This window comes from Euprymna scolopes, chromosome 4, assembly GCF_053919585.1.
Source record: "Euprymna scolopes isolate OS-2025 chromosome 4, ASM5391958v1, whole genome shotgun sequence".
Classification (NCBI taxonomy): domain Eukaryota; kingdom Metazoa; phylum Mollusca; class Cephalopoda; order Sepiida; family Sepiolidae; genus Euprymna; species Euprymna scolopes.
Window position 1 is genome coordinate 29,966,960 of NC_136485.1, and position 16,403 is coordinate 29,983,362.

A 16,403-nucleotide genomic window follows, 5' to 3' on the forward strand; every position below is an offset into this window, starting at 1 on the left:
CTAATTTTGCACTCTGTTAAGTTCTGAACTGTGTAAGATTAAATTACCTACATTTCAAAGGTTAGTTTTGAAGTGGAGAGAAAATAAAACAAAACAATAACAAAAAAATATATTAGATGTTCATTTAACTGGCGCTTTTGTAGAACTCGTCATTAGTGTGAGGAGGATAACTCCATTTTACTAAGAGATTTTTCATATGTGAATTTAGGATGCTAAAACCAGTACATCTTAGAGAAATTGTAAGAAAAGAAAGATGCGTCTACCCTTCGTTTTTTTTTTTTTATATATAAATCTTAACCTTTAAAAAAAATGAAAAACTACAGAAGAAAAAGAAGCTGCAACTACTTTTTTAATGTAACAAACTGCGACTTTTTTTTTTTTTTTTGACTACATTTTTTATTAAATCATCCATTTCATCATAAAAAATGTTTCTAATAAAAAATTACATTTTGTTTGAAACAATCTTTGGATTGATTTTTGGTTTTGCAATACAAAAAAATACATTTCTAAAAACCTGAATAGTTTTGGGTACTGTTGCTTCTTATGAACCGGATTCTCATTGGATTTAACAGGAAATGTGCCGAGCACTCAGCCAATCAAAGAGCGATGACAAACACTTAACAAAGCAGCGCTTCTCTTTATTTGTCACTCAGTCCTCATTTTTTTTAATGAGTGATTTTTCTGACAAAGGGAGAAGAAAAAGCTGTATTTTAGGTTGGCAGTATTTTGCGTGAACAGTCGACTGAGATGGCAAAAATTTTCTGTTTCTATGTCTATCCTTGTAGCCATGTCACTAGTAAGGGTGCTGGAGGTAAACGTTTTATCTGGGCTGACGTTATCCGCCTGATAGTCAGGGACCCGAACCTTGGATTAACCACTAAGGAGGCTGTCCTATCAGCAGGTGCAAAGTACTACGGCTGCTGTATTGTCATTTGGTGAATGGATTCTGGACCATGCAGTAGCTTCTGGTGGGGCCTCTCGATGCCATATTAGTGGGTAATTGTTACAGCTTTACCTTATCATGTTCTACAAAATAAAAAATTCTTTGTTACTTTTCTCTCTTAGTTTCCCCTCTCTGTTATGCTCTAAGCAAGTCTGACGACCTAGTCCACAAACTCTAAAATCCCATCATGACAAGTTTAAATAAAAAATACATGATTAAACCCGGATCTGAAACTTCCAACGTAGATACTCACTACCATGTCTCCTTCTCCAACATCAAGGGTCTACGTTCTAACCTTCCAGAGGTTGAAGCCCAATTACAGGAGACTAAACCAGACCTTTTATTTTTAAGCGAAACCGGAATTGGACAAACTATTTCCCTAAATGAGTTCGTAATTAAAGGATACTCTAACTTAACTTCCAAATCTGACCCCCATGGTCATGGAATATTTGCCTATATTAAAGATGGCCTTCCATGTGGTAGGGACATCTCCAGAGAAGATCCTAACTTACCCTATATGTGCTTCCGGGCTGCACTAGCTCACACTACCGCATTTATATTTACTCTCTATCGCCCCCATAACAGCGGAGTTACTATCTTTAAAAGCATATCTGAGAAAATTGACCAAGTTCTATCAAAATATCCTTCAGCTTACATTCACGTTCTATAGTTTATTTTATTGTTTTTTCTTTTTTTTCTGCAATTAGTATCCGATAAATGTTATTTTCTGTTTCCTAGCATTTTTAAATTTGACCAGGTTTCCTCAAGTTTCTTGTTTGATCGGCGCTTAGGATATTCTGGTGGTTTCTGGCAGCTTCTGGTTGAACCAAAGCTGACATTTATAAGAATCATGCCGTGAAGAGTTGCCTCCCCTTGTCTGTTTTGTGCTGACTTGTGATTCATTTTCCAGGAAGCATATCTAGACTCAACTTTACCTCTAGAAATACCTCCTGTGTATTTCTATGGGAGTTTTTGGTCACAATTAATGTCAGTTTAAAAATTCAATCCAGGAGACAGATAATAGTGGAATATATTAAGGTACATCATGGCAACCATTTGAGCATAATTTCACCAGTGGTCCACTGAATATTATTGAGCACAACCATCCACGTTTTTAAAAAAGGGTATTAAATGTAGTTCATTATAGTACAGAGAGCAAACAATTGTGTGAAGATAATTTTTTTTTCTGAAAATTAGAATTATAAATGGTAAATTTTGTTAAGAAAGTCTTGCTTGAATTAAAAGTCAGGCTTAATATATAAACAGTAGATTTATTGCCACAACTAATGATAATTTTGTTTTCCTAAATTGAATGGAATATCTTGTTTTTTTTTTATATTGAGCATTAACAACGTTGTGAAATTCAATGATTTTGATTTTGGATATTTTTAACTCTGAATACATATTTATATATTCTCGCCTGCTATATTTGACCTGAAATAACAATATTTTACCACCCAAAAACGTAAATCTGAATTTTCCTTCAATTAATCATTTCATATTTACCCTAAATGCTATTTAAATATCTGATATTTTCATGATAAAGATACTCGTTATTATGAAGGAGAATTAAATGAAGAAAATAATTGGATGAACAAAACTATCTATGAGAAAATTCTCAAAAAATAAAATAAAATTTTAATAATACAAGGGAGATAATTTGATAGTTTATACTGGCAGACACAATGATTTACAACAAATTGCTGGGTGCAATAATCAAAGCCGAAATTTAGGATGACAGCTTTCTGATTAGATTCACATGTTTTTACATAGTAGCAATTTTTATAGCCTTACTTGCAGAAAGAAAAGGACTAGTTTGTAAATATGTGGAGACAGTAGCCTGTTACTGATTATGTGCTGAAATTACCCATCATGCCTAATTATAATATTACAGGTTGAAAATCAGTATTTACTAAATGAAGATCCTGTAAATGTAAATTCAGACTAGTAGTAACCGTGGAAATTCCACAGTAATTGAAAATATCAGCCCTCACATTAACTAATACCTTCTCATCACATAAGCAAACAATTAAAATAGTTTTCTAATGATTAAAATAGGTTTTGCCAATATTTCTAAATGTTCATTGGATGGATTTATAGGTCAGAATTCAATGCAATTTTGTTCCATTTGAATATTTTTATTAATTAAACATTCAGGAAACAATTTTAACTTTTATTTATTATACAAGCTTTTCATAGATTCATTTTATTTTGGGTTCTAATTATCTGCTTTACCCCACTCAAAAAGTCCATTGTAAAAGTAAAAAACCAGTTATTTTCTTCTTTTATTTTTACTTTCGAAATAAAGTAAAAAAAAAAAAATTTAAAAAATGGAATTTTTACTTGATTAAATAATTCAGAAAGATTTTTTTGTTTTAATTTAATCATAGTTTTTTTTATTGTGCAGAGGGAAGTAAGATACAAGGTCGGTTTTAAAAGTGTGGAAAATCCAGCTCCCCCAAAAAGGAGCACTCTTGATAGGAACAAAAATAAAAATTGTCCAAGTCATGAATGATTTCTCCTCCACTGATCGAGGGCAGGAAATGTGAAGTGTAGCATCAGAACAGAGACTACACTGTGATTTTAACCCGAAATAGATTAATATTTTAAAAAAACATTTTTACAATATTTTGTTCATAAAATTGTTAATAATTTAATTTATAAACTAAAAAATGAAGACAGCACAATAAAAGAATAATATTTTTTATTTATCATATATGTTTTTTATGGATTAATTCTATTTTGGGGTCAAATTATCTGCCTTAACCCCCCCCCCTCTCCGTTCGAGAGGACACAGGTCAGAGAGAAGCAGCAAGACAAGGATGTACAAGAGGACACAGGTCAGAGAGGATCGGCAAGACAAGGATGTACAAGAGGACACAGGTCAGAGAGGATCGGCAAGACAAGGATGTACAAGAGGACACAGGTCAGAGAGGAGCAGCAAGACAAGGATGTTCAAGAGGACACGGGTCAGAGAGGAGCAGCAAGACAAGGATGTTCAAGAGGACACAGGTCAGAGAGGAGCAGCAAGACAAGGACGTTCAAGAGGACACGGATCAGAGAGGAGCAGCAAGACTAGGACGTTCAAGAGGACACGGGTCAGAGAGGAGCAGCAAGACGAGGATGTTCGAGAGGACACAGGTCAGAGAGGAGCAGCAAGACAAGGATGTTCAAGAGGACACAGGTCAGAGAGGAGCAGCAAGACGAGGACGTTCAAGAGGACACAGGTCAGAGAGGAGTAGCAAGACGAGGATGTACAAGAGGACACAGGTCAGAGAGGAGCAGCAAAATGAGGATATTCGAGAGGACACGGGTCAGAGAGGAGTAGCAAGACGAGAATGTAGAAGAGGACACAGGTCAGAGAGGAGCAGCAAGACGAGAATGTACAAGAGGACACGGGTCAGAGAGGAGCAGCAAGACAAGGACGTTCAAGAGGACACAGGTCAGAGAGGAGCAGCAAGACGAGGACGTTCAAGAGGACACGGGTCAGAGAGGAGCAGCAAGACAAGGATGTACAAGAGGACACGGGTCAGAGAGGAGCAGCAAGACAAGGACGTTCAAGAGGACACGGGTCAGAGAGGAGCAGCAAGACAAGGATGTACAAGAGGACACAGGTCAGAGAGGAGCAGCAAGACAAGGATGTTCAAGAGGACACAGGTCAGAGAGGAGCAGCAAGACAAGGATGTACAAGAGGACACAGGTCAGAGAGGAGCAGCAAGACAAGGACGTTCCAGAGGACACAGGTCAGAGAGGAGCAGCAAGACAAGGATGTACAAGAGGACACAGGTCAGAGAGGAGCAGCAAGACAAGGACGTTCAAGAGGACACGGGTCAGAGAGGAGCAGCAAGACAAGGATGTTCAAGAGGACACGGGTCAGAGAGGAGCAGCAAGACAAGGATGTACAAGAGGACACGGGTCAGAGAGGAGCAGCATGACAAGGACGTTCAAGAGGACACAGGTCAGAGAGGAGCAGCAAAATGAGGACGTTCGAGAGGACACAGGTCAGAGAGGAGTAGCAAGACAAGGATGTTCAAGAGGACATGGGTCAGAGAGGAGCAGCAAGACAAGGATGTTCAAGAGGACACGGGTCAGAGAGGAGCAGCAAGACAAGGACGTTCAAGAGGACACAGGTGAGAGAGGAGCAGCAAGACAAGGACGTTCAAGAGGACACAGGTGAGAGAGGAGCAGCAAGACAAGGACGTTCAAGAGGACACGGGTCAGAGAGGAGCAGCAAGACAAGGACGTTCAAGAGGACACGGGTCAGAGAGGAGCAGCAAGACAAGGATGTTCAAGAGGACACGGGTCAGAGAGGAGCAGCAAGACAAGGACGTTCAAGAGGACACGGGTCAGAGAGGAGCAGCAAGACAAGGACGTTCAAGAGGACACGGGTCAGAGAGGAGCAGCAAGACAAGGATGTTCAAGAGGACACGGGTCAGAGAGGAGCAGCAAGACAAGGACGTTCAAGAGGACACGGGTCAGAGAGGAGCAGCAAGACAAGGACGTTCAAGAGGACACGGGTCAGAGAGGAGCAGCAAGACAAGGACGTTCAAGAGGACACGGGTCAGAGAAGAGCAGCAAGACAAGGATGTTCAAGAGGACACAGGTCAGAGAGGAGCAGCAAGACGAGGACGTTCAAGAGGACACAGGTCAGAGAGGAGCAGCAAGACAAGGATGTACAAGAGGACACAGGTCAGAGAGGAGCAGCAAGACGAGGACGTTCGAGAGGACACGGGTCAGAGAGGAGCAGCAAGACAAGGATGTACAAGAGGACACAGGTCAGAGAGGAGCAGCAAAATGAGGACGTTCAAGAGGACACAGGTCAGAGAGGAGCAGCAAGACGAGAATGTACAAGAGGACACAGGTCAGAGAGGAGCAGCAAGACAAGGACGTTCAAGAGGACACAGGTCAGAGAGGAGCAGCAAGACAAGGACATTCAAGAGGACACGGGTCAGAGAGGAGCAGCAAGACTAGGACGTTCAAGAGGACACGGGTCAGAGAGGAGTAGCAAGACGAGGACGGTTAAGAGGACATAGGTCAGAGGGCAGTAGCAAGATGAAGACGTTCGAGAGGACATAGGTCAGAGAGGAGCAGCATGATCAAGATTTCTTCGGAAAAGTACCTGGAAATAAATATTGTTATAAAAAAGGAGTCGAGTTGTTACTTGTCCTATGTTCCTTACAACATACTCTGCGCAAATGTGTTGGGTCGCATGTGCCTAGATGTTAACACATGTGTAAACATGTGTAGCTTTACATTTGGCTTGAGATAATTTTTTCCAATTTTAGCCATAGCATCTTCATATAGTAATGTCTGCAATGTACTTGTGTACAAAGGAATCTATGTAATTAATAGGTTCAATTGTGTTGAGTCATCTAAGCATTTGTGTGATAACGATGAAAAGAAATTTACATCTTTTTCACAGTGCATCGATTCTTAACTGGCAGTCCCACTAGTTGATCAGTCAAGAAACATAAATTCTAGAAGTTTATCATAATAAAAGTAATTTCTGTTTTTAATAATTACTAGTTAGGTAGATAAAATCTGAAAAGAGTTGAGACAAACAAATATTTCTCATGTTTTTTTATTTACCAATAAATGAGATACAAGAATAAAAGAAATAGATTTGAATGGAGTCATAGACTTAATATAGAATAAGTGAGATTTACATAGTGCAACGGTTAAGCTAGTATATATTGTGTGTACAGGCAGGTAGTTTCAAGCTGGTTTAGTATACTCAGCATGGAATACAGGTTTGGTTTTCATTCTTATAGGAAGAGGTCTTAAGTGCTTTGTTGTAGGGAGATGTCATCCACTGCAGCAACCTGGAAAACTTGCTCTAGTCATGAATCCTTGCATAGATCAGATCCGCTGAGGCAGCCAATACTTCTAAGGGTGTATTGTCTGGCATTGGGCCAAGGATTTTCTGTATGATGGAGGGTAATTTTTCGAACCATAGCTCACGGAGTATGGAGTCTTTTAGTGTATTTCTTTCAAGGGACTTTTGCATAGATTGCAGAAATTGAGATGGAGTCTTATTGCCTCTGGCAACACGAGTAAGCTTTTTTATGAGATCCTCCTTTTTCTCCTGCTCACAGCGATTCTGAAAAGAAATATTTCACTTTTAAAAGATTTTATGAATAATTATTTTTTTTAACATCAACAGTTCTTTGTATAATTTGGATTCTTCTAACTACTGTTCTTATCTTAGATATTATTTTCACAACGTTTTGGTCAATCTCCATCATTTTCATGTGTATCTTGTCGAACTCAGGAATCAGTCATTCATCCCTCATTTAGGTCATTAAGGGCAGCGTGTTTTGCTCTGTCAACTATGACTGGACAGAAGCAAGACCGTCTTAAAAGACAAGATGGCCAGTGGGCAAAAATAATTTAATCTGCTGACGTCATCACGGATAGTCCATACCGGTGACACCGGTAGTCACCGGTAGGCACTCGTAACGTCTTGAAGTCAGTGTAATATTTCTTTTTTTATTAAAATGCCTTCACGGTGCATCGTTCCAACTTGCTGAGGAAATTATCGTAAAGGACCAAAAAGTGACAGTATTTTCATTTCCGAAAGATAAAGAATTATAATGCAGTAAAAAAAAAATATATTTTACACCATCTCCATTCAGCAAAGTAAGTTTTAACGTGCTCCCCCTCCTCCTGTATTTAACACGATGTAACTATAATTTAATTCAATATTATCATCCTAAATGTTTTACTATTCAAAAGAAGAAGCTTCAAATAAATTGCTAATATTAAAAAGAAATTTTTTACAGCATACAAAACTAATGAAAATGCGAGACAACATTGACTCTTTAAAACACGATTTTTTTAAGCTGTTGACACACGTTTTAAAAATCTAACAAAAATTAATTTTCCTGAAATTTTTCAATATTTAAAAATAAATTATGCCGGCTGATAAAATTTTTAAACTTTTTTTTTAAAGCTAGAAAGATAAAATTTAAAAATACTTATTTATATATATATATATATATATATATATATATATATATGAAACTAAACTAAAAAAAAAAAAACCCGCGTTCACTCGTGGTCTTAAACAGTCTTGGCCTTCGGGACAAGATCAAAGTGTAGTATCTGTTCTCCAGATGCTGCATTCTATTTCTTGTTCTCTTTCGGTGGAGGAGAAATCCTTCACGACTGAGACAATTTTTATTTTTGTACCTTTTCTCCACGTTAAAAAACGACCCTGGTGTAACTCTGTCCCGTGGGCCGTGGGGAGGCATAGTAAATAGGTACAATTCATTTCATTAACGTAATTGGGTTTGTATTACTGTACACATAGATTCGAAAAAGTTGTCAAAAATAAATATATAACAAATAAATGTTATCAAAGGCAAGATAAGTTACTTTTCTACAAAATATTTTTCGTGTTTTTATTCAATGTAACATGTTTATTCAGCTCGAAAAACATAGTGTTTACCGATGTATTCGAAAATTCAAGATGGCGTCTGATTCTCTCTTTAACACGGTAAGTTTGGGATAAGGTGTTATAAATAAAAAACTATACAACATACTATTAAAAACCCGCCGAATATATGTCAACCTATCTCACGGTAATATATATTGAGCGAGTTTTTAACAGTATTCTATCCGGTTTTGTATTTATAACACCTTTTCCCAAACTTACCGTGTTAAAGAGAGAATCAAACGCCATCTGGAATTTTCGAATACATCGGTAAACACTATGTTTTTCGAGCTGAATAAACATGTTACATTGAATAAAAACACGAAAAATATATCCAGTTTGGCAGAAAAGTAACTTATCTTGCCTTTGATAACATTTATTTGTTATATATTTGTTTTTTGACAACTTTTTCGAATCTATGTGTACAGTAATACAAACCCACATATTTTAACAAACTGAAAATATGGATATAAAAAAATGATTTTGCATGTTATTTTTGTTATGTGGTGAAATAATCTTAAATAAGAAACATGATTTTTTCTTTAGGTTAATTTTTTTACTGTGAAATATTTCATGAATTTATTAAAAATATTGTTTTTGATTTTGAAAAAATATTGTGGTTCATTTTGGTTAAAAAATATTCATTTTGATTAAAAAATATTCATTTTGATTAAAAAATATTCATTTTGATTAAAAAAAATATTCATTTTGATTTAAAAATATTCATTTTGATTTAAAAATATTCATTTTGATTAAAAAATATTCATTTTGATTAAAAAAATATTCATTTTGATTTTAAAAAAATATTCATTTTGATTAAAAAATATTCATTTTGATTTAAAAAAAATATTCATTTTGATTAAAAAAAGTTTAATTTTAATATTTGTTTATTGTCTTAACTCATATCAAATGTTTTGCTTGTGTTCTCCTTCAAATATTCATAATCTTAAATGCATAATTTTCATTTAATTATATTAAATAAACTTCAAGTTTATTTCAAATCAAATCGTGTTCCTTCACTTTTTTAAAATGTAATTTAAAAGTAATTAAAGAACGCATTCTAATCTTTAAAATCTATAATACAACGAAATATTCAATTGCTAATATACTTAAACAAATAACTTGTGTTTTTTTCTTATTATTTTTATTATTAATATTAGATGAGTTTCAGTATAAATCATCGTGTTCTTTCTTTATTTCTTTATTTTAATCCAATTTTGAAGTTTTGTAACGCTGTCTGTAAAAATTACTCTTAATTATTGACAGTCTAAGAGTTCCACATATCTTGCTTGTTGGGACCTCGGCGATGACGTCATTTTTTCAGCTGGCCGGCCATCTTTATAACGAAGGCCACGACAGAAGTCTCTACTATGAATTTCAAGAGCCTAAAACTTATTTTTGTCTCGTGATGTAAATATAACTATTTATTATTCCACTTTTGGAAACACTTATTGTAGTGTTTGTAGGCACCCATCGCTGCAGAGAATTACATACAAAGTACATATGGGGAAACCGAATTAAGCTACCCTGTTTTGTTTTCTCCTCAAACAGTTGTCTGTCTAAAAATTCAAAATCTGAATATCAGCAATTCTTATATGAAACTTTTTTTACCATATATATATATATATATATATATATATATATATATATATATATATATATTCTATAAACTTCCATATTAGACCTGAAACACAATATTTATGTATCTCAAATGTCTTTTAATTAATTATTTCATATTAAATTTTACCAGCAAGTTACTCATCGTGTCACAGCAGTTTTTGTTCTAAACAAACACATGTAAATGGAGATTATGATATTATGTATTTAATGTTATTCATGTATTTTGATCAATTTTGCTATTTACCCATGAGGTAAATGACATGACAAGCAACTTGCTGATGTAATTTTAATTAAGTTAAATTAATTTAAATTCGTAGCAGTTAAAAAAGTGAATTTGATATTTTCATTTTATTTTTTCTAATAAATAAAAGGAATTATGCTACAAAAAACACATTATGAAGAAAACAGAAATTATTCATTAAAAATTCTTTATAATTATTAAGATAATTTTTTATGAAAATGAAAACGAATAAAAACCTGAATTAAAGAAAATAGAGAAACATGAACAAAAAACAAAAGAAACATGAACAAAAAACAAAAGAAGCATGAACAAAAAAACAAAAGAAACATCAACAAAAGAAACATCAACAAAAGAAACATCAACAAAAGAAACATCCTGTGCATTTATTCTACATAAATTATTTTTTTATTTTAAATGAAAATTCTTTAAGATGTTGTCTAACTTTATTTTTTATGTTTTGGTTCATTGATTTATTCTAGAAAAGTAAAAAAGTTTTAATTGTCATAAAATCCACGCGGTGCAACAACGACTTTATTTGTGCCACTCGCTCTCTCCACATGAATTCATAAAGAGACAAACTAAACAAATTTGCTAAAATCCCGTCGATTCATTTCATTTTGACTCAATCTTAGTTTTTTGATTGCAAGGTCAAGGCTGCTTATTAGTCAAGAAAATGGTAACTGCACAGCCATATTGCTTTTTTATTCACTGAATGCTTACACATTTTAAGTGTACATTTCTGTTTTTAAATTGATTGAGTCTTTACTTTAATAATTAACTATTAATAGATTAATATAATTAATCATACCACATTAATTTGCTGTAGATGAGCGGTGTCTGCTATTAACCATTCCCATTTGGTGTAGGATCATTTTTAAGCATGGTTGGTAAAACCTCTCTAGGATCTTGATGTGTCAGTGATACATGCACTACGTCTTCAGGAAATGTGGATAACGTGAAAAATTCATGTGCGCTACATTTTGGTTTGATAGTGATGCTTCTGTCTGACCAAAAGTGCTATTAAAGCCTAGCAAGTGCTTTTACTTTATGCTTTGAAAATTAAATTTTTATAATAAAATATCATTTTTGAAATAAAGAGTCTAGCATGTAGAAGAATATTACATTTTTATTAACTTTATGCAAGAAATTAAAAATTTTCTTAATGACAATATATTTGCAGTTTTTTTCACAATGGAAAAAGGTTTGTCCTAAAAAGTAATGTGAATAAAAACCAATATTTAAAAATGTAGAATAAAAAGAAAAACTGTTTTAAAACACGCTTTCAGATGCAAATAAAAAGAATTTTTTCTGACTAATTTTGGATTTACAATCCCTTTTCAGAAAAAGAATTCCTAAGTTTTGTAGTCTGTGGTAAGTAATAGGTGTGACGTAACCATCCTAGGGAGCGATTGGGCTCCCCACTTGGGGGAGGCTGAGACTCCCGAAACACAGAAGAATGCCGGGCAGATATGATTGTTTTATTCATTAAGTATTGTTGTGTACCCGGGCGACAGCAACCAACCCTGCTAAAACAAAGATTTGATCTATTTTATGAAAGATGACAACTGCATGTCACTGTGAGAGTCGTAATGAAAACAATTTTATTTCTGACGCCAGCAAGTGATTACTCAGGGTTGTTTGGCCGGAGTGCAGTTACCTGACTGAGAGGTCACGGGGTTAACTTCTCAACTTTTCAATCATGAGAATAGCGCCTGGAATTCACAGGTGATGCCGGGGTGATGTAACTAGTTGCGATTGGTCCAGAAAGCAGCCCCGGCCTACCCCATCACCTCACTACATAAACGAGTGCCAGCGCAGAAATCGGCAGATCGAGTCGTGGTTTTGAGAGAAACAAATACAATCAAAGGGTTGTCACCCCTCTCTTCCCTGTGTCCTTTCACCGCCATCTCGAGAGAGAGAAATCAATCTATTGTTATATCTTTTTGGCTCAGTGGAATCTTGCAAAATACAAACAATTGTATATATTTTTTACATTTTGAATTAACCAGTAGAATAGATAATCAAGTCTGGCTTTCTTTTGTGCACATGAGATTGATTCTCTTCTAGTGTGACGGATTGACAAAACAGCGGAATATAAACCCAAAGATGAAATCGACTCTGACCAAATCGATCAACGGGTCCTACTATGCTGAGATAACTAACAAAGTATTCCCTGCGAAAGATGAGTACAGGTCACATTTGGGTGACCTACGATGGGAATAGCTTCACATGTGGAGCCGATTAACCAGTATCGGACCACATAGGCCTAGAAGTGATCGCTATCTGGGAAGTGGGTTGAGAACATGACTGTCTGTGTGAGGGGGGGCCATAGAGAAGCTATAAGTAGAGCATCCATCTGCATCTGTGTAACCTGAGAAAACAAGCCAATTCTTACGATGGACATCATGACTACGATTAAAGTCACCAAACACATGTATTTGGACATTACTATCTAAGGAGAATGCTGCATCTATACTATCAGACATAATCGATTAGTGCACAGTCCTAACTTGAGAAAGAACTGTAGAGAAAATATAAGTAACTAAGGCAGTGATGAAAGGCTAGTCGAAAACACAAACGTCTGGTCATCCAATTCGAGACGTTGCTCTCTAGTTAAGGGGAAAATGCTTCAAGTATAGACTCCAAGCCTGTGCATATATCTATCCGAGTTTTTTTACAGCCGAGAGAGAGAGATATCCTGTCATGTTATAATAGTTAGAAAGGATTAAGATATGCAGGTTTGTTTCACTTAATGGTAAGATATGTTACCCCATTCACGGACTAGGATGCGCCTAAATCCAAACGTAGATTCCATGAGCAAAGCTTCTTTTTTAGAACTGCACGCCAGTGGAACTCTCTGCCGCTTGCCTGTTTCCAACCTGACTACAACTTGGACGTCTTCAAGGCCAACATAAACAAACTCCTGACAAACCGCCCCCTTAAGTAAGACACTCTATCAAAACACCTAATACTAATGATTACTACAATATTATCTCACTGATTACTGTACACACAATAACCCTTATCCCTAAGTGGCCTTCGGGCCTTGATAAGTGGTGAGCTCCATGTAAAAAAAAAATATATAAGGAGTTTACTAAGAGATAAGACTTTACATCATCTAGATTACTTCTAAGCCCATGGATATTTGTGAATACAAGCCTTTATGGAGGAGGTGAATTGGTTTTGCTTGGATGGTTGTCCGATTTAATCATGCTATTTGTTGGGGGTTGTCATTTCATTTCATTATGTTTTGTTTAATTTCAGATTGTGAAGAAAGAGTTGGGTAACATGGCCCAGTTTTGACGCTAAGTACAAGATATACACACAACAGGCCCATTAGCTGAGTCGTGCCCAGGAAGTTGTGGCTTCATGAAAGCCCACCAGAGATAGGCACTACAACTATCCTCATATTATACAACTGATGATAGAGTTAGAGTCCTGTACTGTCAGCCGGAAACAGCAGCCAGACAAACTGTCAATCAGGTACACTCAACCTCCAAGACAAGACTGGCCCAGAACTGACCAGTGAGAACAAGTGGCATGCAAGCAAACCCAATTTATCAGTTTGTGAGAAAAAGAAAGAAATTGGGGATAGAAGAAAGGCATTCAATGTCCTAGTCGGGAAATAAGGCCAAGTACAGGGTGGCTCAAAAGGATCCCTGTTATTGCACCTCTGTGCATGGCTAATAGACAAAGGAGGATGAAAGCCGGCAATATGCAATACCTATCTGCTCCTTAAGCAATTTAGGTTTGCAAACTGGAGAATTTGTTTGAGTCACCAGCTCTAGGAGGTTTGTCGATCATGACTAAGGAGGCCTCTCTCCCCCAGTTTTAATATCAGAATTTTCTTTTTCCTAGATGAATGATTTGAGAAGTTCTACAGGTCCATCACCCCAAGAGGGGGTAACCATGCACATGGTTTCTACACCAGATGTTTCTATGCCTCCGCATAAATGATATTAAGTATCATACTTAAGAAAGTTTTGCTCTATTCTAAAAAAAAGTTTAAAATCAGAGATAGGATTCTAACATTAAGAAGCTGTGTATGTTATTTAGTATAGTGAGAAAAATAATTTGTTTTAGTAATTAATTTGTTTTATTATAAGTAAGTAAAATATTAATAATAATAAGTACCTTTAGGAATGTAAAATATACAAAGCAAAAAATAAAACGAAGTGGGTTGAGATTTACATGGGTTACATACTGTAGCAGTCGAAACTTGCTAGCAGCAGGCAGGGGCGAAATATTGCGGCTCAAGATTTAAATCTACTGTCTTTCTGGCTTGTCCAATCATAAGTCAGCTATCAGTTACATGATCGAGTGTATAAAACATGAAACCATTAAAATATTATCTTTTTTCTCCCTCCCCCCTGCTGGCTGGCAGCAAACACCACCTGGGCTCTTTAGCCACAGGCTTACTGGAGTATCACAAGCCAACACACATACTCTTTCCTACCATGGGACTCTAATTTAATCCTTTGTCCTAACTTCTGACTACAACACTTGTATACTGAACTATTCTTTCCTTCAACAAGTCGGTATAATTTTCAATCTATCCTTACACACAAGAACACTTCCATCTACTAACATGTTTCTCTCCTATACTAACGAGGATGACAAATGTTAAAATGAGATTTCCTTTCATTGTCTCCATATTTAACTACAATACAATGGATGGATGCAGTTTGTCCATTGAAAGGGGCTCCATAGCAAACAAGCATCTCCAAGTGGAATAAATTTTGGGTGCCAAGATTTCTATCTATTTCAAAAGTAGTAATAAAGGGGGGGGGTACCTTAATGGCCATGTATGTTTTTTTCAAGGATCGGCCGGTAATTTTTTTTTCCTTGTATTTAATTTGAAGAATAAGTTTTGACTTCTTTCCTAATGCTATTTCAAAACATACAAACTAGTTCAAAAGTAGTAATAAAAGGGGGGGGTACCTTAATGGCCATGTATGTTCTTTTCAAGGATCGGCCGGTAATTTTTTTTCCTTGTATTTAATTTGAAGAATAAGTTTTGACTTCTTTCCTAATGCTATTTCAAAACATACAAACTAGTTTTCGAAAGTTAATAATCAAAGTTAATGCTAACAAACAGTTACACATCTTCTGATTCGAGAGACAGAAATCTGGAAACAAAGAGTCATAAGCGAATAGATAGAATGGAATATAGAACTAGAATAAAATAAGAAAATAAAATTTGTAATATTTACCGTTCAGAAGTTTAGTTTGAAGTAGGAGTAATAGTGCGTTCTTTTGTTGTTATTTTTTATCCCCCCCCCCGCATCCGATTCCTAAATCAGGTACTTTGATGACCCCATATGGGTCGTTTTGATTTGTTGAGTTAATTCTATAGGTTTTATATCTACTGAAATGTTTCACTCCTCAAAATAGTTGGAAAGGATTTTACAATGCTTCCCATTTCATTGTTAATGGAAAAGAGGGGGTAAGTGAAAAAGCATACACTGAAAGTATCCAGTTTTAGTTGATTTTAGAGAGGATATTAGTTTGTTGTTGACCATATGCTTCATTGTTTTATAGTGGCAACATATCAAAGCAATAGGTCTATAATTTTGTGGATTGGATGCTTCTTTATCTGTTTTAAGTATTGGGATAATTGTCATTTTTTTTTTTTTTTATTTATTTCTGAAAATAGGTTATTTGTCCATATACTATTTAGGAGACATTTGATTGATTCTACTGGTAATTACTTTAGAAACTCGTGGATTTTATCAGGACTTACTGCTGAGTTATGGAATTTTTTTTATTGATTTGGTTAGCTCTATAAGAGTGTTTGGTTTGTTGTACGCTTTGGAGTTGTTTGAGGTTAGATTTAGTTTATTTTTTCTGCATTCTGTTTTATTTTTTTAAATTTTGGATTGATTTGATTCGAGTTCTCAGCAAATAGTTTTGCTAGTGTGTCTTCTATATGTTCTACTTGTGGAGAGAGAGACTACTTAAGGAAAATTATTTTCTTAACTTAGTCTATCTAAATTTAAGGATTGAGAGACGCAGACGGACAGACATTCATGTGAGATTTGCCTTAGATTATTCACATTGTTTTCCACCTTCGTGAAGAGAACTGGCAAAAACCATGATTCTCTCATCCGAAAACGTGACACCATTCATATCATGATTGTTCGCTTCAGATAGGGAGTTTGACC

General features: G+C 35.5%; 1 protein-coding gene across 1 annotated transcript in view; it reads right to left on the minus strand.

The window, feature by feature from the left end:
* Nucleotides 1-6,506: 6,506 nt before the first annotated feature.
* Nucleotides 6,507-16,403, minus strand: part of LOC145266987 (uncharacterized) — a 33,630-nt gene continuing 23,733 nt past the window's right edge. Inside the window, exon 3 of the mRNA XM_080122838.1 lies at nt 6,507-7,043. Coding sequence (XP_079978964.1) covers nt 6,780-7,043 — 264 coding nt within the window. The 3' untranslated portion in view covers nt 6,507-6,779. The remainder of the gene's footprint in view (nt 7,044-16,403) is intronic.